The 24,195-nt window shown below is 40.1% G+C and overlaps 2 protein-coding genes across 5 annotated transcripts; one reads left to right on the top strand and one right to left on the bottom strand.

The window, feature by feature from the left end:
• The first annotated feature begins 64 nt into the window (after positions 1 to 64).
• ulk3 (unc-51 like kinase 3) lies at positions 65 to 16,024 on the top strand. 4 transcript variants are annotated; one of them, XM_063467852.1, is made up of 17 exons: positions 65 to 149; positions 714 to 856; positions 1,863 to 2,003; positions 2,179 to 2,299; positions 2,526 to 2,621; positions 2,757 to 2,900; positions 5,225 to 5,307; positions 6,614 to 6,769; positions 6,928 to 7,033; positions 7,175 to 7,215; positions 7,414 to 7,516; positions 8,252 to 8,316; positions 8,647 to 8,725; positions 10,184 to 10,224; positions 12,477 to 12,524; positions 12,672 to 12,735; positions 14,899 to 16,024. In XM_063467852.1, the coding sequence occupies exons 2-17, from the start codon at positions 752 to 754 to the stop codon at positions 14,913 to 14,915; spliced, it is 1,410 nt and encodes a 469-aa protein (XP_063323922.1). In that variant the 5' UTR covers positions 65 to 149; positions 714 to 751; the 3' UTR covers positions 14,916 to 16,024. The 4 variants fall into 4 exon arrangements, 2 of the variants coding, with proteins under 2 accessions (XP_063323922.1, XP_063324027.1); XR_010092202.2 differs by lacking the exons at positions 12,477 to 12,524; positions 12,672 to 12,735; positions 14,899 to 16,024 and adding exons at positions 9,386 to 9,495; positions 9,812 to 9,969; XR_010092222.1 differs by lacking the exons at positions 10,184 to 10,224; positions 12,477 to 12,524; positions 12,672 to 12,735; positions 14,899 to 16,024 and adding exons at positions 9,386 to 9,495; positions 9,812 to 10,170.
• Positions 16,025 to 19,243: 3,219 nt separating this feature from the next.
• Positions 19,244 to 22,603, bottom strand: si:ch1073-459b3.2 (growth arrest-specific protein 1). Its single transcript, XM_063467964.1, has one exon. The coding sequence runs from the start codon at positions 21,968 to 21,970 to the stop codon at positions 21,221 to 21,223; it is 750 nt and encodes a 249-aa protein (XP_063324034.1). The 5' UTR covers positions 21,971 to 22,603; the 3' UTR covers positions 19,244 to 21,220.
• Between the last annotated feature and the right edge of the window lie 1,592 nt (positions 22,604 to 24,195).

The following is a 24,195-nucleotide window of genomic DNA, read 5'->3' on the forward strand; positions in this document are numbered from 1 at the left end:
CTTGACTTGCAGTAACGGAGTATCAACACTAGGAGGCAGTAACATATTTTTAATACGTGTTGACGTCAGCTGCTGTACAGCATGAGACAGTCTAACAGCAGGAATGTAAACACTACTTTCCTCATTCATATTCTGCGGCTGGCCTACGGGTTCGTGACAGATATTTCCTGGTCCATTTGTTATTTTTGTGTGAACCAGGAAACCTGCATATACTCTGTTTTTAATCCGGGCATTGGTTTACTTCGAGTACATCTAGTGGCTCTGTACATACTAGCATAATGTAAAAGTGCTAAGTTAGCTTGCTAGAACTTCTGAAGCTAACAGGGTAAACAGGAATGTGTGCACTTTTAAAGAAAAAAAAACTGTTTACGGTTCTTTTGTGTACAAAGATTATAAATACTTGCTAGACGAGCATTCATTAGCCTGTCTGAAATTTGGCATGAATTCAGGATACAACAACCGAAAGTAAACTGAAGCTATAGTCTTCACCAAACTATTGATTTGCCTGCCTGGATAGAGAAGAATAAGTGACGCCAACTCAATAAAATGTTTATACTATAAACATGTATTTGATAGAATATTTGAAATACGCTTTATTGTAATAGTTCTGAAGCGATATGACTGTGGTCAGACTGACGACTTTCCCTTCCTTCCCTTCGTGCTGGTTAAAATGAGATATTTGGTATTAACAGCATATCGATTTTAAATTCCAGCTTAGATCTGTGTGGGAGAATCTCATGCTGGAGGCAACATGGCATCAACTTCCAGCTTTGCTCCTCCAAAACTGTCAGACTTTATTCTCACAGAGCGGCTGGGCAGTGGTACATATGCTACAGTCTACAAAGCCTACAGGAAGGTGAGTTAATCTGTGATATGTAAATGTGGGTGTTATTAGTCATTTTATTTATATACCACGCATTTTACATTCCTAATTCTTTCTGCATTTAAGGCTCACACAGAGTATGTTATGCACTATGCATAATAATGTCAAAAAGAAAGTTTACACAGGTGTCCATGCAACCCTGTGCATTTGATTAATTGATCATCTGCATGTGTGACAACTTCTAAAAAAGCTGAGGTTTTTAGAAGGTCACCTCAACTCTAACTAAATTTCCTGAACTCCGAGTCCTAGCCTAGCGGAGGACTCCAAAGGCCTCAGCTAGCATGTTAAATGTTCAAGTTCATGATGATAAAGTTAGAAAAAGGCTGAATAATATGGCTTGCTGAGATGGGTTATCAGGAGAAAGGTTCTTATCTCTCAAATCAACATGGCACATAACAAATCAAAAGACTGAAACAATGTCCTTTGGACAGACAAAGCCATAGTGGAGATGTTTGGCTATAATGTACAGCCCCTACTTAGCAAAAAACACAGCATATCAACACAAACACCTGCCAACTGTCAACAACAGTAGTGGAGTGGTAATGTTGGGCTTGTTTTTTAGCCACAGGATCTCGGCACCAAAGTATTCTAGAGTAAAATGCGAGGCTATTTGACTTATAGCTAAAGCGTTGCCTTAATTGGGTCACGAATGGTTGAAAAAGAAAAGAAGCAAGATGTTGGAATGGTCCAGTTAATGTCCAGAGCTCAACCCGATTTAAAAGCTGTGGCAAGACCTTAAGAGAGCTGAGAATAAATGAATTTCTACAAACTTCAATTAACTAAAGCTACACTGTAAAGAAGAGTGGGCCAAAACTCTTCCATAATGTTGTGAGAAACCGTAGCCATGCAGAAAACAATCACAAGTCATTGCTGCTGAAGTTGGTTCTGTGGACTTTTGAGTCTTGGAGTGTACTTGATTTCTCAAATGACTATGCAGTCCTGTTAAAACCTTTTTTTGTTTGTTTGGTTTTTTTTGCAGGGGAACAGTCGAGAGGTGGTTGCAGTTAAAGTAGTTGGAAAGAAGACTCTTAACAAGGCTTCCACAGAAAATCTGCTCACAGAGATTGAAATCCTAAAGACTGTGCGCCATCCTCATATAGTGCAGCTGAAAGACTTCCAGGTAAGCTCATACATGTGTTTTAGTATAGCTGGCACTTATGCAAGGATTTTTTTGATGAGCAGAGTTTTGTGTCCCATATTATCCATCCAGCTTTTTAACGAAATAAATGTGAAATAAAACTAGTACTCTTGCTTTGACTCTGTCCCTCAGTGTCTGAACTTTTCTTTTTCATCAGTGGGATGCTGAAAATATTTACCTGATTCTTGAGTGGTGTTCTGGTGGTGATCTCTCCCGCTTCATTCGCAGTCGCAGGATTTTACCTGAGAGTGTGGCTCGGCGCTTCCTGCAGCAGATTGGTGGGTGATTCCCATTTCAAACAATATTGTTGAAGTTTTATGTGAATGTTTTTGATGAGAGATTTGTTTGAGAGTAATCAGCATGAAGCAGGTTTTTACATACCTGTTTTAGGAAGTCTGGAAATTAAATCCAATTCGAAAACTTTTTCCGCTGTTCATACTTGTTTGTGGAATAAAATTGCATTCATATTCTATCCTGAGCTATTACATCTGTCCACAAAAACAGCTTGTGCCCTCCAGTTTCTTCATGAGCGAAATATCTCACACCTGGACTTGAAACCCCAGAATATTCTGCTCAGCGGCTCTATCCTGAAACTAGCAGGTGATCACATGCACTCACTAAACAACAAGCACGGGAAGCTAAGTAGTAGAAGCTAATGTTTTACTGTAAACATGCCAATTGGTAGAGAATACACAGATAGTTTCAGATGTCATTTACTTCTTAATTTGCCCACAGATTTTGGTTTTGCACAATACATGTCCCCATGGGACGAGCAGAGTGTCCTGAGAGGTTCTCCTCTCTACATGGCTCCTGAGATGGTGTGTCGTCGGCAGTATGACTCCAGGGTGGATCTGTGGTCTGTAGGAGTTATTCTCTATGGCAAGTACTGCATGTTCACATATTTTATCTCTTGTGAATGTGAAATGCCATCAACATGAATAATGCTTTGCTTCATTTGTCACTTGTAATGGATTTGTGTTAGACATCTTGGCAACTAATGTGGTTCTGGGTACACAGAATCTGGTGTAATCTGTTCTGTGCCATGTTGTGTGTCTCACTTCTAACAGTAATTTATAATATCTTGACACCACTCCTTTTCCAGCAATAAAAGGCTAATCAGCTGACTGACCCTGCAGGCTTGAAAGAGCTCACTCAGTAGGCTAAAAGTAGAATTGAACTATTAATCATCAAGTGACAGAGTGGTGAAGAGCCCTTTATGGGTTTTTAGGGCAGTAATTGTGCAATAATATTGTAATAGCACACAGAAGTAACGAATGCAATGGGTGTGACACTGTACAGTGCAAAATGAAAAGAATATATATATATATATATATATATATATATGTATATGTGTGTGTGTGTGTGTGTGTGTGTGTGTGTGTGTGTATATATGTATGTGTATACAGTGGGGCAAAAAAGTATTGAGTCAGCCACCGATTGTGCAAGTGCCCCCACCTAAAATGATGACAGAGGCCAGTAATTTGCACCAGAGGTACACGTCAACTGTGAGAGACAGAATGTGAAAAAAAAATCCAGGAATACTCATGGTAGGATTTGTAAAGAATTTATCCGTAAATCAGGGTGGCAAATAAGTATTTGGTCACCTCAAACATGGAAAATCTCTGGCTCCCACAGACCTGTAACGTCTTCTGTAAGACGCTTTTCTGTCCCCCACTCGTTACCTGTATGAATGGCACCTGTTCGAACTCATCATCTGTATAAAAGACACCTGTCCACAGCCTCAAACAGTCAGACTCCAAACTCCGCCATGGCCAAGACCAAAGAGCTCTCGAAGGACACCAGGAAAAGTATTGTAGACCTGCACCAGGCTGGGAAGAGTGAATCTACAATAGGCAAGCAGCTTGGTGTGAAAAAATCAACTGTGGGAGCAATCATCAGAAAATGGAAGACATACAAGACCACTGATAATCACCCACGATCTGGGGCTCCACGCAAGATCTCATCCCGTGGGGTCAAAATGATCATGAGAACGGTGAGCAAAGATCCCAGAACCACACGGGGGGACCTGGTGAATGACCTGCAGAGAGCTGGGACCAAAGTAACAAAGGTCACCATCAGTAACACACTAAAACGGCAGGGAATCAGATCCCGCAGTGCCAGACGTGTTCCGCTGCTGAAGCCAGTGCATGTCCAGGCCCGTCTGAAGTTTGCCAGAGAGCACATGGATGATACAGCAGAGGATTGGGAGAATGTCATGTGGTCAGATGAAACCAAAGTAGAACTTTTTGGTATAAACTCAACTCGTCGTGTTTGGAGGACGAAGAATACTGAGTTGCATCCCAAGAACACCATACCTACTGTGAAGCATGGGGGTGGAAACATCATGCTATGGGGCTGTTTTTCTGCCAAGGGGACAGGACGACTAATCCGTGTTAAGGACAGAATGAATGGGGCCATGTATCGTGAGATTTTGAGCCAAAACCTCCTTCCATCAGTGAGAACTTTGAAGATGAAACGCGGCTGGGTCTTCCAACATGACAATGATCCAAAACACACCGCCCGGGCAACAAAGGAGTGGCTCCGTAAGAAGCATTTGAAAGTCCTGGAGTGGCCTAGCCAGTCTCCAGACCTCAACCCCATAGAAAATCTGTGGCAGGAGTTGAAAGTCCGTGTTGCTCGGCGACAGCCCCAAAACATCACTGCTCTCGAGAAGATCTGCATGGAGGAATGGGCCAAAATACCAGCTACTGTGTGTGCAAACCTGGTAAAGACCTATAGTAAACGTTTGACCTCTGTTATTGCCAACAAAGGTTATGTTACAAAGTATTGAGTTGTATTTTTGTTATTGACCAAATACTTATTTGCCACCCTGATTTACGAATAAATTCTTTACAAATCCTACCATGTGTATTCATGGATTTTTTTTTCACATTCTGTCTCTCACAGTTGACGTGTACCTCTGGTGCAAATTACTGGCCTCTGTCATCATTTTAGGTGGGGGCACTTGCACAATCGGTGGCTGACTAAATACTTTTTTGCCCCACTGTATTTATATATATATATATATATATATATATATATATATATATATATATTAGTGTGTATATGTGTGTGTGTGCAAGAGTTTATTAAGATTGCTCAGTTGAATCACTTTCTTTATTTTTTTATTATGAAGTACTCAGTAATTATTGCATAATTATTCTTTTGTAATAATCTACTGAACATTGTTTTTGTGCACACAGAGACAATGTTTGGCAGAGCACCATTTGCATCAAAGTCATATGCTGAATTAGAGGAGAAGATCAGGAGCAACCAACCTATTGAAGTAAGTTATGAGAAATCTGGTGAATGTGTTAGAAAAATTTGAATTGAACTGGTTATGAGCAAATGTGCAAATGACAATGATTATTCCAACTATGGATATAGAAATCCTGCTGAATGCTATAGTTATGTTTCTTATGTTTATAAAAATTGCTCGTCAGTATTCAAAGGCACAAATTTAAGCATTTCATTTTGCTACATTTGTACAGTATCTCCATAGTATATTGGGGTTGATCAGGTTTTTCAGATCAATATGTATCATTACATCTTCTTCAAATTAGATAGCATAGTAATAATTTCCTAACAGTAAATTTGAAACATGCTGTAGGTGGCCTGTGTAGAAAACACAACAGTTGCAAGTATTTTTCTCTCATGTACTGGATTTAACCACTAGATGGCAAACTATTACACTCAAGAGGAACCAGCAATTGAAGCTCTACTGAAACATGATTGGTCCTCTTAAATCACCGCTACAACATTCAAGACAATCTGACATGTCTCTTCTAGGAAGCTGAAGAACATGACCTTTTAAATGATGAGAAATAATAAAAGATACTAGATTAATTTTAGTGAAATAAACAGCAAGACAGCAGCATAAGTAAACTTATGTTTGTTTATTCCCTAAATAAATGTTATCCTCTCTTAGCTTCACTCCACACTTTTACCCTTCTGTCCTCTCCTGCAGTGGCTCTGTGGTCTACCCCAGAGTTTGACAAATACTGATTTAAGAGGGCAGTCTGGGACTGAAAACTGTGTTTACATACAGCAAACAAGGGCTTGGGATCTCTTAAATAAGAGACAGAGAGAGATAATTATTTAATTAAATGGCTTAGTAACTAATAACTCTATTTGTGTCTTTGTCCTATTTTTTGCCACATGCGCAAACCACATCAGGCTTAAGATTAGAAGAATTATCAAGAAAACGTGCTCGTTTTACCCTTTCTTTAATGGAGACAAGAAAAGGGGAAAGAGGGGCGGAATGACATGCAGCAAAGGTCCCATGACAGTAATGAAACCCTCTGTCCAGCCTTTGTACGTGATGGGCTACTGGGGCGTCCGAGATCCGTGCACTTTAATGTTGGAGGACTTTCAAAACACTAGGATTCTTGAATCAAACATTAGGCTTAGACTTAATGGATTGCATTAGCACATGGCCCATTATCCAGGGATTCACACGGAGAGTTTAAAGGTCATCTTTTGACAGAAAGTAGCAACGTGAGACCAGAGGGTCTGTGGTAACAATGTGCTGTCCTTTCCTTGTATCGCCATGCCGATTGGATGCAATGCAATAAGGTTGTGTTTTGTATCAGCTCCCTCCCGGGGCCAGGGTATCCAAGGACTGCAGAGACCTTCTGTTGCGGCTGCTGGAGAGAAATCCAGATGCCCGGATTACCTTTGCAGAGTTCTTCACCCACCCTTTTGTGGATATGGAGCACATGCCAAGTGCAGAAAGTATAGTGAAAGCGGTAAGAGACTAGGAATATTCCAGATTTTCAAGAAAAAGTTTGTATGTGACTGACTTTTATACATGTGTTTGTAGGTCTGTAAACATACTTTCGCTTAATGAATAGACGTTTGTATCCGTTTCCAATCAGTGATACCACTTTCTGTTTCTTCTTTCCAGAAAAAGCTGGTCCTACAGGCCGTTCAGAAGGACCAGGAGGGGGAGAGGTCTGCAGCACTCTCGCTTTACTGCAGTGCTCTTGAGCACTTTGTCCCTGCTATTTATTGTAAGAGCAACAACCACCTTAATATCCTGTCTATGACTTAAGGCCCACTATGATGCACTGTCTTTGTTCCAGCACAATAAACTGGCAAAGGAAACTCAATAAATGAAAAACCAACACATCTCTTTTCTTTGCCCTCCCTAGATGAAACAAATTGTCAACGTAAAGAGGCCCTCAGGCAAAAGGTAGGCCTGAAAACAATCCTCACATTCACATGTGGATTGCCCTCTATTTTCAGTTGCTTTTTTTCCCCTATAATCCAGTGGCTCTCACTTGTAATGAATTCTTCTTTATGAAAACCATATGTGTGTATAGAGAGCATGAGAACCATATGTTGTGGTTGATGTAATTAAGTTAAGTCAATGTAAGCGGCCTTTCCACAGGTCAGGCAGTATGTGTCCAGAGCTGAGGAGCTGAAAGCCCTGGTAGCTTCGGACAACAGACTGAGCTTCGAGCAGGCGCGGACTTCCAGGGACATCCTCCGAGGTAAAGAAACGAAAAAGAAAAAGAAAAAACATACATCTCCGGGCAGAGGCTGAGGCACCACATGGCTCCCAAGCTGGATGTAGCTTGCTATATTTTGTTTTACATAAGCACTGTGCTTGTTAATCAATATCCTATGTTTACACCACACATTATTACCAAGGCCACACACCAGTCTTTGCAGCCTTCATTCAAGCAACATGTCTGTGAGGTCCAGGTTCACTTAGTGCTGCACTATGAATCAAACTTGAGCCTTGTTTAGCCACACACTGTGTATCATTTTTCTTTTAACTTAGATCAAATAATTGGATGTTTACTTCAAAATGGGTTTTTGTAGAATAGCAAACATGCAAAGATGAAACATGTAAAACTTTAATCAGTATTAGAAGGGAAAAAAAGTTCATTTCTCTTTGTCCTGGAGGTGAAATGTCTGTGAAGGTTCTCAGTCATCCAGGTCATCGTAGTCTAAAGAGCTTGGAAAGAAAAGTGTCTGGACTTATTTAGGTTTCTTGAAGACGTTTTACCTCTCATCGAGAAGCTCCTTCAGTCTGAAGCTCAAAAAATTACTCAAATATATAACTAAACCACTATGTCCACAATATGGTTTGTCATAAGATACAACAATATTTCATGCTAATTTCAAAGTTCTGCATATGTTTCAGTAGAATGAGTTCTGCTGTGTGTCCATCTAAATTATACAGCAATGCAAAGTAGTTTTCTGTGTTTCTTCATTTTCAGAAATGTCTAAAGATCAGCCACGTCTGCTAGCTGCTTTGGAGATGGCCTCTACTGCCATTGCTAAGGTTAGATGGGTTTATTACTGGATGATGACATCACTGTAGTTACACATAAAGGCAGAGTGAAGTAAAGGCAATATAATGGAGAATAAGACCTAAGTGGAAGAGTAAAAAACCAAACCCTTCTCTTAGATTGATATCCAAACCACATCTTTTAAGCTCATTTGTGAACCAAACAAATGTTTGTTTGTTTTTTCAGTTTTGTGTCTGTTGTTTCAGCAGCCAACAAGAAGGGAATACATTGTGTAGTAGTAGTAGTAGTGGTGCTAGTTAGTTTTTAGTTACTTAATTGACTGGCTCAAAGAATTTATGCCTAATTTTAACTTTCCTGTATAGGAGGAGAGTGGATCAGATGACCTTGAGGCACTGGATATGTACCAGCAGTGTTTAGGAGAACTACTGTTGGCACTAGCAGGTAGACAAATATATTTCTTTTGTTACAACATCATTTATTCAGATTTTTATAGATGTTGGTTGCTGAGCCACTTCACCGGTTCTTAAGGTAAGCTAAAGTGCTAAAGCATAGGGAATGCTGAAGTGTCACCAAAGACAATGAAACCATCTTGTAGTCCTGTATCTGGTACTTTCTCTGCACACTGAGACTGTAGCAGCTTTGTTGGTGTGTTTGCAAATATTTGGTACTAGAGAGAGAAAAATAAGAAAGATTTTGAAGAAAAATAATTTTAAAAGGCAGCTTGGCACTTAGAGTTATGTAAAGTGGGGTATTAATGAGTAGGCTAGGACTCAGAGTTCAGGAAATTCAGTTAGAGTTGAGGCTACAGCTAGGTCAAGAAATAGCTAAGAAAAAATGATCCTCAAGGGAAAGACTTTGGAGAGTGAATAAAGAGTAGTTTAACTAGAATAAGAAAAGATACTAAACATGACAAAGGGTCTTTTAGAGAGGTGGATGCAAAGAAAGGGTGACCGAGGGAGAGTGAAAGGTAATCTGAAAGGGTGAAAGACAAGAGACTGTGAAACCACAGACTTGGAGAGAGATGGGGACACTTAGTATGACAGACAAACAGAGTAACAGAACAGACTCCAGTGACTCTGTCTGTGGCCTGGCGTCCATTAGGCTGGGTTCATGAGCTCATCTGGAAGATCAGCCCAATGGAAGAGGTGGAATAGAGTGATCCAGATGTGGCTTTGAGCTGGGATGAGACCCGTGCCAGCACCCTGTGTGTGGTATGAAAGCCTTGCCATCTGCTTCCCATTCAGACAGAACACTTCACTTATTTGTGTTTACACACTGGAAACAAACAAAAACTATTATCTCTCTAATAGACAAGAGCTCTAAGCATTCAGATACTGCTTTTGAAACAAATCTGGTCAATTAAAAAATACTGTTACTTTTTCACTTGAAATGCATATTAGTTTCTAAAGCTGTCTGAAGAAAATTTTTACACGTGTAGAATAACGCTGATAGCTTTTTGTTAGATTTGTTATGCTATAATGGTTTAGTTGGTTGGTGAATGCAGTCCCAACCACCTTCTCTCTCCAGTGTCAGGGAGCCTTGTTGTGGCAGAGGATACCATGAGGAGTATAGTCGGGGGAAAAGATTGGTTCTTTGACTGTCTAGGAGCTCTTTGCCACACAGCTTTCCATCATGCCTAACTACCACAGACTCCTCTTTTTACTTCTCATCTCTCTCCATTTTCTGTGAGTCTTCTCTTTTGGATGGTAGTTGGTGAAAACACTGGCCTACATTAGAAACAATCCCATCTTGAACCTCACTAGTGAAATCCAGGCTTGTAGTTGACCTCTCCCAGAACAAACTAAGTAATTAGATATTGGACTTCTCTCCTCCCTTCCTCTCCTCATTATTTTCCTCATTATCCTTATGTCTTTTTTTTTTCTCCTCTTGGTGAGCCAGCCGAGCCCCAGGGCCGCAGGAGGGAGCTGCTCCACAGCGAGGTGAGTGTGTGAGGAAGGGATTCTGGTTCAGTGCTCACAGTAGGAACGACAATCTCCTACCTTCGCTGAGCCCTCAGCTGATCACCTTCCACAATACACACTCCATCACATGACCTGCAAGCATTTTTTCCACTCATCAAATATGATTTTGTTTTTGTTTTGTTTTTTGGTAAAGAACAAATAATATAATTCATCATCTATAGTTCCTGTAACATACCCATAGATCACGGTCCACTAGATAATTGGATATCTTATATTACCAGTGTGTCACATGACCACTCTTGCAGAGGTACACATACTGACAAATTATCAGTTAGATAAAGCTTTATGGTGCCATTTGACTCTTTTTTTTTTTTTTTTTTTTTTGGTTTTACAATTTAAAAACTTTGCTAAAATTTAGCTAGATGTCTCATTCATAGACTATTGGTTTTTATAATCCACTTCAGTTACTGTAGAGGCTGGAAAGCCTCTGTTGCAAATGAGTAATGTCAACTTTAAAGTCAGTTAGCTAAAAATGAAATGTTTTTAAACATGTGGGGATGTGATGAATCTAAAATGTCAAGAAGGTCAGCATCCATTTATTTATTTCTAATCTTCTTGCACTTGCGAGAACCTGGGGGGAATAATAGCCATGTTTTTCCAACATCCTCAACGAAGCTGAATAAAACCCTAAATTCTGCAGTCCTGTAAGATTGCTTACTGTAACTTTGAGGAATTAGGATCCTGGATTCTTGCATTGATGAGGTGTTGTGTATGTCTGCTGTTAAAGCTTCGGGGTCTTTTGTTTTTGTGAAGATTGTTAATCCAGAAACTGATCCAACAACAGACAGCCATATTTCACCAACAAAGCCAAAAAAAAGGGGGGGGGGATTGAATGGGCCGTGTAGACCTCCCTATTTGAAGTTTTATGGGTGCTTGTCTTAAGTAAATTCAGCTGCGGCTGTAATAATCTAATGCAGCATTAGGGAGGCGAGTTTGGGGTATTAGATTGAAAGCATGTGTGTATGTGAGAACCTAAAAAAGCCAACACATGCTGCCATGGCTGGCCTCCATGTGCGTTCATATCTACTGTTGAGCACACTTCGGTCTCTCAAAGCTGTAATTCAATATTCTGGCTTCTCAGTAGTGAGTCATAGCTTGGATCTAGCTAGTGTATGTTGACATAGTGTCATTATGGCTGAGCATACATGGGATCTCTTTGTCTTGTAGCCTTTGTTGGTAATAAAAATTCTGCAAGTTATCAGCATGCCCCATATACTTTGCTTACCCGTGTAGATTTGTTCCACATTTATTGTAGTTGGTGATTAAAGGGATTGTGATTAAAGTTTTGTGGCTACATAAGGTTGGGGTCAGAGCCGGATACTAAAAACCTGTGGTCAGAATGATTATTTGGCTCCAAAGATTGGTGTTTTAAAGGGACATTATGGACGTCATCAATTTAGGTCTCCCGTCATTACGATCCTCAGATGTTACTCCAGTAAGACCTGAGAGAGCTGGCTTTAAATTGTGACAAAGCGGGGGTACAGCTAGGTATTAGGTGCAGCCAAGAACCTTCATCACCAAAGGACTGATTACCACAGTAAAGAGCACCCTCGAGCCTTGTGATGACAGCAGTTACCGCTTGCACGTGTGTGCCATATGAAATCTTTTCAAAAAATAGAAATACTAAGTTGCAGAGATGATTGGTTTGATCTGATTTAATTCAGGTTTTACCACATGCATCCAGAATTTATTGTTTGTTTGTTTGTTTACTGCACAAAAACAGCACAGTGTAGAGTAAATAATAAATAAAATACATAATACACAACAAAAAACAATTAACAATTAACCATCTGTATAGTTCACTTAAAGGCAATTAAGTCACAATAAAATGTAAAGAATTAGAGTATATGGTCATACTGGAAGCTGTCTGAGAATTACTAGTGTTATGTAACCACAAACTACAGCTGAGGGTTGTACTAATGTGTTTTGTTTTACAGCCTTTTGATAACAAAGAAGACTTTTTATTAAAAAACAGAGAAAAGGGGGATCACTGAAGTCTAGAAACTATGAATATCTGTACAATCTGTTATCTCATCTACTATGGGATGGATTATATTTTAACTAGCCAGCCTTGCTTCTGGATTCATGCTGCAGGCACAGTTAAAATCCTGAGTAGAAAACATGTTTAAGATGAAAGCCACTAAGCACAAAAGCCTGTGTTGTAACTGTGTATCTGTTACCAAATTTATTGGAATTTTGTATCTCATCAGATTAAAAGCCTCATGAGCAGAGCTGAATACCTCAAAAAGCATATTAAGGTAAGCATGCACTCCTTCAGCGTACATTCAAATGAAGGAAAAGAAAGACCCCCAGACTGTATGAGAAAATATTTGATTTACAAAACCCCCCCCCAAAAAAAAACCAGAGGCAAGGATCTTAAGATACATGTTTTGTTAATTTTTCAGATGCAGGAGACTCAGAGGGACGTTTCTCTGGATCGAGAATCTCTCGCAGAATCCGTCAGAAGTTGTGAGTCTCCCTGTTGTGTTGTGTAATCATTACTTTGCCCATGAATGTGTTTTTACTTTTTTGATTTTACCTTGCAGCCATTCTGATAAGTAGCTACAGTATATGTAGTGTTAGTGAGGGGATGTGGTGGAAGTTGCTGTAGGTGAGGAACACACATCTCAAGTTGCATGAAATGTCCTTTCACTGAAGTTTTTTTCCACTAGTAAAATATGAGCCATTCTGTTGCTGCTCTGGCCGCCCTGCTGGGCTCCCTGACTCTTTCATTTTATTTCCATGCAGCCCTGTCCTCCCGTATAGCCTATATTGTGAAAGTGAGACATAGTCAAAGAAAAAAATAATAACTTTAAAAAATCTAAACTCAAAACTTCTATTTAAGGGTTGCTTTTTGTTCCTTTTGTGTCGCTACATGTCAAACATCTCCACTGTAACAACCAGTGTATCATTAATGGAAAGTTAAGTTTTAATATCTGCAAATTTCCCTGGTGGTAACCTTTGTAGACAAAACCTAATTCCTAATATTTTCTAAGCTCTGCTCCTAGATGGATAGTAAATACTTAAAGTCGGGACAATATCCTGTTCTCCGCTAGGGATTCCTGGGGAGTTATGAATTTAAAAAAGAAAAAAAGACAGGAACGGGGGAAGGCAACTGATGACTCTAGAGGCCGTTTAAGTTTCATGAAGAATGTGGCTTCTTATTCTGCTGGTGTTATTTTAATAAAACCACACCACAGTCAGCCTGGCTGGCACTAATCCAACAGCAGCTGTAGTAGAGAGGGTCGCAGCTACGCCCAAGTATGTCTGGTGACCTTAGACTACACCAACATAAGCATAACCAACTTTTGCTGAGAACTGAGATCTCTAAAATCCTCTGAAAATTCACATGTCAGACTGTACGCACTGTCTTGGTAGTCCATGTAAAGTACCTTCCTCTTACAAGCCTGGAGCACTGAATATTTAAACTGGCATCATATGCATGATCAGTGTAGCCCAGCAGGGGATAGAAATGAAGGTCTTGGCAGATGAATATCTGATAATTTCATTTACATAAAGGTTTATTTATGGAAAAGGACTGGACATGTTCTGTTTAGTTCATGCAGCAACAAACAGTAAAAGAGGACTCGTATCTCCTCCAAGATCACAATTTAGTGTGTTTACAAAAATAATTATATTTTATCAGTGTCAGTGGCTGTTTGTACTGGCTTTGTTCAAAGATGAGTTGGTTTAGAGCTGTAACACCTCAGAAGAAGATTGAATTATTTTCTATAACAAAGCTTCTTTTGTTACCCTGATGCAGAAAATATCAGCAAGAAAAAAAATACACAAGTATAAGCAATTGGATTTTCATGGAAAATCTGAAACATGGGGATCATGCCAGAATTCTGATGCAGGCCTAATAAGCATAGAGTACATTTTATTCTAAATGCAGCTGATTATTAGTTTCTGTCACTGCTTTAACATCAGTATTAAAAACACAAGAAGAGTATACATATACTGCAAACTACATATACGATTTGGTGGGATGCCAGTCTGTCTATGCTGGAGAGTGGACAGGAGGCAACACACTAAAGCACTTTTCACACATGCACTGCAGCCCTGGACTCTCCTAAGTATTACCTAACAGAGACGCATGTGAGGACTTGAATATCTGATGCAGTCAATTCGGACATTAGCTGGTCTTTAATCTGCCTGTACTTTCATTAAAGTTTCACAATTGAATTTAGATTCAGAAAACTGATTGATGAAGTGATATCTACGTAGTGTAACGGTGATTGCTAAGTATGCAGTGGCACAGAAAGAACACCTGGGCTGCTGATGTGCACTTCTGTACACAGCAGGAGAAGGAGAAAGACATCACATTTAAGCTCATAGGTAGTAACACAAACGCGCATTAAGTTAGATAATTAATTTATAAATAAACTTTAAATGTTTATAAAGAGTTGTTTTTAGAAAAATGTTGAAGCTGTTTAGTCTAACACACTGTTTTCCTTTAATCAGTCGAAATGAATAACATAAAAGTTTCCTAAGCAACTCTGGAAAATATTATTCATCTTTTTGAATGCCAGATGTGTTTACCGAACCCATAGAGAATAATTATTTCAAATGTTGTAGGAAATGTGTTGTAATCTTGAAAAAGTGGAGCTTGACACATTTCTGTCTTCTCAGCCTGCTGTTTGCAGTAAACAGGACAGCCACCGTGGGAAGACTGGAACTCCTCGGCTGTCTGTCAGTGTACAGGTTGGACACAGAGCCTTCACCTGACCAGGTTTCTGCTGTAGCCAAATCACACCACATCCTAACCAACTGAGTACACTATCTGGGTGGGATATTGCACTTGCCAGCCAAATGTGGTCAATGTTTTGGCTGATGCTGTAAAGTTTTTACATGAAATGATTGGACAGGTAGTGAACTTCTGTTTATTATTTTTCAGAAAAAAAACATTGGCTGGTAAGAAACTCTTGAATTTTGGATTTGCACACTGCTGAATGTGAAAGTTCCCTGTTCTTTACACTGTTGTTGCCCTGCTTAGCCTGAATCCCCTCCTACTGGCACACCATTGATATGTAAATGCTGGACAGCTTGTATGACAATACAACACTGTCACGGCAAAACGCAACTGGCACTGTTGCATTTTGGTTTGGTGCAGAACATTCAAATGTATTTGAAGTTTAACTAAACCTGCGAAAAACTGAAAATACAAATAAGCCAGAGCTGTGACATTAAGATGTTTCAAAAGCATTTTCAGCAAATAGTATAGATGATATATGTACGATATATGATATAGAGGCCTGTACAAACATGTACATACTCCTCCGCACCCCCCTTTTCCCCCCACTGCCTTTACTGTGGGTGAACCACAGACTCACCATGCTCTCTCCACTGATGGAGTTCTCTCCACCGCTATGAGGGGAAAACTGGAGAGGTGCGGCCTCTGCCTTATTTACACTAGACATGCATTTTCTTAGGTTTGGCACTGGCTTTATATTTGAGGGATACACTGAGTTGTGGAGTTCAAGTAAAGCCTTCATAACTGGGCCTCTGTGAAACGGTAAAAAACTTAATAGATGGTGGCAAGCCAATGATCCTCGCTGTTGTAGGTCTTCACGGACCGTTTAGATTTCATTTATTTGAATATTCCAAAAGGGAGCTTTAATACAATTATCAAAAATATTATACTGTATGTTTGTTTGCAAGATTTTCATTCTGCTGTACTGTTTCATTATTTAATTTCTTTATACAGTGTGAATTTTAATATGTATTTATTAAATGACAAATCACAAATGACAGTTCTGTCTCAAAATAAAATCACAATCTTTAAAAATTGTGCAGTCTGAAGTTTTGTCAGCAGCACGTCGCAAACGCTCATTTTTCAGAATCTTTGCAAAGATTTATTTGTCTTCGTGTGAACAGCGCTTCTGGTTCTTCGCCACCGTCATCATCTGGAAGTGCGCTCTGTAGAAACAGCTGGCTCGTGTCCACGAGGGGTGGAGACAGGGAAGGGAAAAGTAAGAATACTTGTTAATAATATGATTCATATAGAAGACTGGAAACTACAGAAACTGAAACAGAAAATGTCACAAAAACTGGAGAATGGTTAGGAATTTATTTCATCTGCACAATCTGTTTTACCAAGAATGCTACAGCCAGGTTTTTTCACAGAATTATGTCAGTTGAAGACCTAACATGATAGATCCACATTTTTATTCTGTAAAGCTTTGGCTTACTGTTATCTTTTTTGGAAAAGTAAAATGTACACACAAAGATCACTTAGTTTGTCCCACTCACCCCCAAAATAAGATTTTTGCCTCTTTGGGGGGAAAACAAGGCCTGTCTTACAAAGTGAAAGTGTGGAGTTTGAAAGATGTGTTTACCATGCAGTTTCCAGTGAAACACAGTACTGCTCCATTAATGGAAATGTATGATTCTGTGTGTGTGTTTTTAATTCATGCTAAACTCTAAAAGCCAAGAATTTTGATTTCCACAGTTCTTTGATTATTCTTTTTTTTTTATTTCTGTCACGTTCACTTTTTCCAACTTATTTCCAATATTAAATTGCCCATTTAAAAACTGGATCAGTAGATCAAAAGACAACAACGTTTTGTGAAAATCTGAAAGAGATGTATTTTGATATCTTAAAAAACTGCAGCTGTGGTTGTCATAGGTTTACGAGCGGCCTTCAAAACCAGGACTCAGATTAATGTTTGTTTTCTGTGCTCTCATTTAGCTAATAACAATCACCTGGTCATGCCAGGTGTAAATCAGTACCAGACCGTATGGTTAGAGCAGAAACAGCATGGCCCCGAAGCAACGGGATGAAGAACCATTGGGTGATGAGTTTGTGGCTGTGCTATGGAGGGGGCTGTAATTGGCTGTCGGTGCCCGTGGTGTTGGCTCAGTTTCTTTGCTTTAATCATAGCGCGAGCATGTTGCTGCCAGGAAAACTTTGGATGCGATTTTGACCCTTGTGCTTGCTTTGTTGTTTCTGGGAGTACTGCCAATTTATATTGCCTTCTTAAAAAGTCTGCTGAATAACCTTACAGTAATGCAGCCCAGAATGGGAGCTTCTTAGATGGAAAACTTATCCCACCACCCCATCCTCCAAAACATCACCGATCCTCCTCTCCTAAACCACGACCTACAGCATTGTGGCTTCGATCAGTCTCCATATTCCCTTCCTCCCCTCTTTTTCTGTTGGTACTGTTAAAGCTACACACGTAGTGCTGGTATCACTGTTGCCTATAAAGAGGGGTTTGTATGTTCTGGTCCCTAAGGAGCTGGGTGACCTTGACTCCATCATCCCTCTACATAGAGAGCAGGTCGGCTAGTTGCTATGGCTCCATGGCTGTCATGAATGGAACATTGTATGCGTGTGACATAAGAACCTCCCAAATCCATGGGTCACCCCACTTTGGAGTTGGGGGAACAGGGGGGTTTGTTTTAAAGAAATGTTGAATAAAGATAATTTAGAAAATGGGCTCCAGCACACTGCTCCCTCTGTAACCCCACCCCCCATTCTCCTCCACACACAATCCCCAAGGTTCCTCTGTGCATGTTTGTTTTGACTTTGCTCCCAGAATTGGGGGGACAGGGTGGTTTTTTTGGAGGACTTTAAGATGCATGGCAGTGGTTAAGACAGACTGAACCAAAGACAGTCTAACTACATGAGACAGAGTCGTGTTATATTGTAGCTGTAGGCTGCATTGTTTCTCTATCTCGCTGTTTTTATGACAGCAGACAGTTGGACCTACTTGAGAATTCCTGTGGTTTACAAAAAAAAAAAAAAAATCAGTAAAGGCTGTGTAGAAGTTCTCTCCAGGCTTGGGGATGTTACTGAAATTTGCCACCTGTTAACTCAAGTAACAAACTTCCAAAACGTATTTATTCAACAAATGTAGGTCTGTTTTGTCACGCAAGTATAGTGGAAAAACTTTACTCCTCAGTTTATTCCTTTTTTGTTTGTCCCACTGCTTGTACCATTTGGACATGACTAAAGTAACATTTGCAGAACAGGTGTGCAGCTCAGCTCACACCTAACTGCTAATGCTAATGATCTTTTCACAGTTTGTTAATGACTTGCAAATACCTCAGTAACTGTGGAGGAAGCACCAAATGGTGGCTTGCTCTGAAGTAGGTCATTATATTTTCAGTCATTAGCAAAGTCACACTGACACTGGGAAAATTTGAAGCTATATGATAATGCTTTCCAATATCAGCTTAGCTGCTTTTCTCTACCTTTTTCCTTTTAAAGGCTTGGTGCTTTACATCTACGTGACTGTGACTCATGTGTTTGAAATGCAATATAATACTCTTCAGAACTTCCTAACTCTTACAACCTGACCATTACCGCCCATTTCAAATTAACAAAAGGTAAAATTAACACAGGATCCAGTACTGAAAGCAATACTGAAAAAACAAACCCACTCAGTCCCTTAGCTGACTTGAGGATGACTGTTTCCGGGAACCCAAAATGGTAACGTCATATAACTATTTTATAGTGAAACTTTAATGTGAAGAAATATGATGAAAATTTAATAAGTGCTAGTATGTGAAGGTTTACACATTATAGCCACTTTAATGCAAATTTAGCTCATGCCACATACACCACTGAAATATCTAGGCACTTTTGGATGCTCCCTTATTTCCCAAGGGGTTGCCACAATGAATGAATCTGCATGTTTGATTTGGCACTGATTTTATGCCGGATGCCCTTCCTTTTCCCTTTTATCCAGCTTTGGGACTAGCATTAAGTACATTAGCTTGCGAGCCCCTGAAACTGAGTTTGTTTCCTCTGAGTGTTGGACCGCAGATCTTTTGTGTGTAAGGTGAATGGGTTGAAATCTACAGCATGGATCCTCTACACTACTTTTTCAAAAATATTATCATTAAATATGCACATACAGTCATGAATGCTCCACTGACTTTGAGGTAATGTACGATCACCAAAATATGACAGGAAAATGATGTAAAAATCAAGCACACATTGGTTAAAAGTTCAACATTATTTATTCCTTTTTATTCTTGGGCTACATTAGGTCATATATTTATTATAAAACACATCCTCCAGTTTGGAGGAAGGAAGATGTGCTGAAGTGTTTACTGCTATGTTCCCAAAAAATGAGAGGAAACATTGAAAACTACATCCAAAAAACAGGTTTTGTGAACAGACTTTGAGCTACATTTGTTTATATTAAAAGCATTTAAGCAACACTTGTTTTACTGCATATGACGGTAAAATATATACACATTCTTCATACTATAGCTTCATAATTTAACACTTAACATTCATTGTTTAAGACTGCATTTCAAGTGGCAAAGACACAAACTGGCAACTTCAGAAAAAGTGATCAAAACTAACAAAAACTTTGTTTTTAATTTTCCCTTTTTGTTAAACAGCATAACGTGGAAGTAAGAAGTCAGACTGAAAATCTGCTGGTTTCAGTCCCTGGACCTGCAAACAGGTAAAATCAACCACCCAGCAGCTGTTCAAAGCAATGTGTGCAAGTACAAATATGAATGTGATGTTTTGCTCTGACGTTTTCAGCCTCGAAACACACAAAAGACTTCAAAGTACAATTACTGAGGAAAGGATCCCCAACATGAAATAGTAAAAGTTGTAAAAATCTCATATTATTAACTTGAGTTTATCTGTGTGTCTGTGTGTCATTTAGAAAATAACTGGGTAAAATCATTTAATTTAAAAGTATCCTGACAAACGTTTTAAAATGAAGTAAGAAACACTTTCAACTTCAAGCCAACCTGTGTGACATAAAATAAGGAACATATAAGGAATTATAACTATGTTTGCTCACAGTAAACAACAAGACTACTTCTTGATGTTCACACACTGTCATGACACTGCTTTGTTTACCATTTACTGCATTGCTGCTTTAGTGTTGCTTGGTGTTACTTTAGATGTTTTGTTCAGCAAATTTTTTTTAGTTCATAAAACCTGACTTTAAGGACTCATCCTTAACTTGCACAGTTTGTTACATATATGTGGCTTAAATCCAACATTGTGTTTTGGAAAAAGAAAGCAAAGCACTGTCAGACCACCTGTAGATGTGAGCAGTCTTGTGGACAAACTGTAGATGTTGTACGCCGACTTGTTCACACCAGCAGCTGGCAGTTGTTCCTGGAGTGTAGCAGTAGTGTGACAGCAGTAATAAAGATAGGGGTCTCCTTAGAGGCCTCAAATGGGGTAGGCAGTAGAATGGAGGAAGAACGGGGTGAGGGTGGTCTCAGGAAAAGTTCAATAAAACAATCTCAAATGGGGGAGGGGAACAAGACAGAGTGCTGGAGAGGCGCTTCAGTTAATTTAAGTACTTGATCACACACCCTTGCCTGTCCTCTCACTGTTCCTACAAATATTTGAAGTGTGGCTGCTGCAACAATGAAAAGGCCCCTGAAATAGAGAGCAGAGCAAATAGAGACTGGATGGGTCCAATGTTTGTCCAAGGTCTTAATAAGGCCACACTTCAAGTACCATTGAAAGCAAACCAAATAAACAGGAGCTGTTTGAGGGCAAACAAAGTGGCCGTGCGCTTCAACAAAATACGGTCTGGTTAATTTCCTCTCACTGCCACATGAAAATGTTTTTGATATTTTTGACAAAAGCTTTCTTTTAACTTAAACAGGTGGGGAATTTTAACTCGGAAAACTAAAAGGAGCATTTACAGTATACGAATCGAAAGGAAATACTTCATGAGTGAGATGTGCATGCAGAATTACTAAGGTTGTGGAAATTTTACACAAACCATTACAGTGCTCTCTGTCACCAAGAAACTAACACGAGAAGTCTGAGGGGCCCAGGGACGAAAAAATAACTTTTCTCATCCTGCAGACCTGAATTCAAGTCCTCTGCCAGCAAAGCATCGCCCGCTCAAGTGTCTTTGAGAAAGTTACCAAGTCCTTATTAAATTAAATACGGGATAATTTTACTTTTGTACAGTACATTTTATTCATAAAACTGTAAAAAATACCCATCCTCTCAGTATAATATCCGTGCTGTAAGAAGAAACAAGGGCAACACGCCTCTGGATAAGCTCTGAGAAGCAGAGGAGTTTTCACTAAAATCCACCTCTTTGTCATTTTTAGGGTAATCGTATTCGTATGGATCTTCATAATCTTTAGTCGGGTCTGAAACAACGCTGTGGTCTCCTATGGAGCAAAGTTTGCTCATGTTCTCCTTGACCACTTCACAAAAAGGTCTCTCCACTCCATCGCAAATGCAGCGGTTCAGAAGCATGCCGTTTGGGATGAACAGCATCTGCTGAATGGTGGCTTTACACTTGGAGGAGCACTTCCGGCCATTGAACAGCTGCCCGCAGTATGACAAGTAGGCTGTGAGGGAGGTGTGGCAGTTGCTGTCTTCCTCGCAGCGCTGCCGGGCCTCCATGCACCCTATACCTCCGGCGTCCTTCGGGTGTCTGCGGGGCAGGCACGGCTCTATGGCCCGCTTGGCGTTGAGGCAGTCTAGGTCTTGAGCGCAGTCGCAGGTCTCCAGATCTGGCCCACTGCGGGTGTGATTCAGCCTTATCAGCGCGCTGATGCAGTGACTGGGGCATTGCTTTCTAGTTCCTTTGATGTTACCTTCACATGCTGTCATGTATTGATTGTATGCAAGTTCGCACTCGGGTTCGTCGTGGCACCGGAGAAGCGCCTGCCAGCATATTAGCTGTGCATCCAAGGCCACCAGCACCCACGGGAGAAGTGCCAGGGCGCTGCACCAACATTTCATGCTTGGATGGAGTTGTAGTTCGGTGACGTGCACTTTCTCCACCAGCACATTAGGATCAGAGCGACTCAGGCACAGAAACTTTCACACTGAAGTTCATACAAGTTTTCTTTTCATCCGAGTTTTCGCAACAAACAACCTGTTACCAGCGCAGCTCTTTCAAAAATTCTCCACTCACTTTTGCACCTTGGATGAGTTTGGCTCCTCCCGGTGAGATTTGCAACAGTAGAAGTCAGGATCTGACTCGGGGGATTCACCACGCGTAGTTGCAAGAAACGGAAAAGTCATTCCGGGAAGCATGTCCGTTCAAAAACGAGAAATCCAAACTCCAAAGTGCAGTCTGTCTCCGCATCACCGGTGCAAATCTGAGGTGGCCACTGAAACGCGCCATTGGGCTATCCAAAGTTTACACGCGCTCTAACTACAATTAATGTACACAAGTCAGATACTACACTAGAACTCATCTCTCCTGCCATTGCTAGTTTCGATTCTTCCCAGGGCTACTACTTTTAACATCCATCCACGCATTCATTCCAAACTTGTTGTTTTGTGTTTTTTTAGTTGAGAGCTATTTCTCTCAGTCCCATTTTGTCCCGCTATGTGCGTCTTTGTCCTTCTCCTGGCTGTTACGCTTCACGGTCCGCCGAGCATTTCCCCACAACACCCCTCCTCCACGAAAAAAAAAGAAAGAAAAAGTCGCCCCTTTCCCTCCCCTTCTCTCATTTACAATCCTGGCCACCGATTGGTCGTCACTGAGGAGTCAGCCGTGGGACCCATTTCCAGGCCTACAGCAGCACAGCTCTGAGCACAAATCCTCTCAGTATATGACGAGATAGGCTGGATGAAACTGTTTATAATTTTCCTTGTATGAAACCTAGGATCTGTGTGGTCCTCCTGTAGCAAAACATAAGTGAAAGGGGGAGGCAGGCAGGGGGAGCTTGCAAAATGCATTCCTTTGCAAGAAGCTCACATCTGCAACTTCACTGCTCCAAATTTCAGCGAAGAAAAACAAATCTGTTCCTCCGGAGCAAGGACAAACCTCAGTGATGGCTTCCTCGCCGATGAGGATTTTCACTTATAGGTTCTCGCTAAATGTCGCGCTTCCCCCTCTCCCTCCCTCGTCTCCCCATTCTGCAGAGTTTTTTAAGCCTCGATTGATAGAGGAGAAAGGGAGAGAATAGTATTTTCTGGCCCGTTTCACCCTAATTGTGTCAGATTGGCCATGCAGTGGCCCAGTGTCTTTCCAGCCTGAAGATTGTTCACGCACTGCAGCCTATCAATAGAGAGGGGTTCAGCATCAATATATTTTACAGCTATTCCCTTTCACACCACACTTGAAAACTACCAATAGCCCAGGCGTTCCTGCCATTGAAATGGAAACGAACTTTTCTAGCTTCAGGTCTGCCCTCACAGAGGAGCTGTGCCAGTTTTGCACAAACCACACAGAGCAGATGGGTGCCCAACCTGAAATCTGCAAGAATGCAAAAGAACTGATAACATGCTGGTAATTATTGCAGCTCTGTGTCTTTAACAGGGGCAGAGTCAGCACTGGAACTGGAGGTAACACTTTAAATAGTAAATTAGGGGCTTTTTAAACTTTAGTTTAACTTACTTTAATTTATTTTAGTGTTAAATGAATGTTTGGATGAAATTTATAAAGCTGTAACTGGCAATTATTATTTAAAACGAGTTTAAGTAAGTGCTAAAATATAATTTTGTTTTGTTGGGTTTATACACTAAAACCAGTTGATCACGTTTTGGACAAGAGCAGACATTTTAGAGAAAACATGCAGATCAACACACAAAAAGACAGCTAGTGCATATATATGAGATCAGTCAATTAAAAAACTTTATTTGCATATCACTTTTCATGCAAATCACTGCAGTTCACTGTGTCTCACAGATGATTAACAGAGTATAATAAGTCAAAGCCACTCAAAATAAACTAAAAAGATAAAACATCATGGAAATAACATAAAGAAAATATTCTTTAAAGTAAAAGTATGTCAGTTAAATTAAGAGCAATACAAATTATAAATAAAATAAAACACAATGTACGGGAACAAGCCAGCTCTAATCTGTGAAAAATGCTGTGATGAGAGCAGTTAAAATGAAAGCATTAAAAATAAAATAAACCTACAACTTAGACACAATGAGGTAATAAAAACAAAGTAACTTCTTGAAAAGAACACTCAGTCAAAAGCCAGATTGAAGGCATATGTTTGAAG

Source organism: Pelmatolapia mariae, linkage group LG1 (genome assembly GCF_036321145.2).
Source record: "Pelmatolapia mariae isolate MD_Pm_ZW linkage group LG1, Pm_UMD_F_2, whole genome shotgun sequence".
Classification (NCBI taxonomy): Eukaryota; Metazoa; Chordata; class Actinopteri; order Cichliformes; family Cichlidae; genus Pelmatolapia; species Pelmatolapia mariae.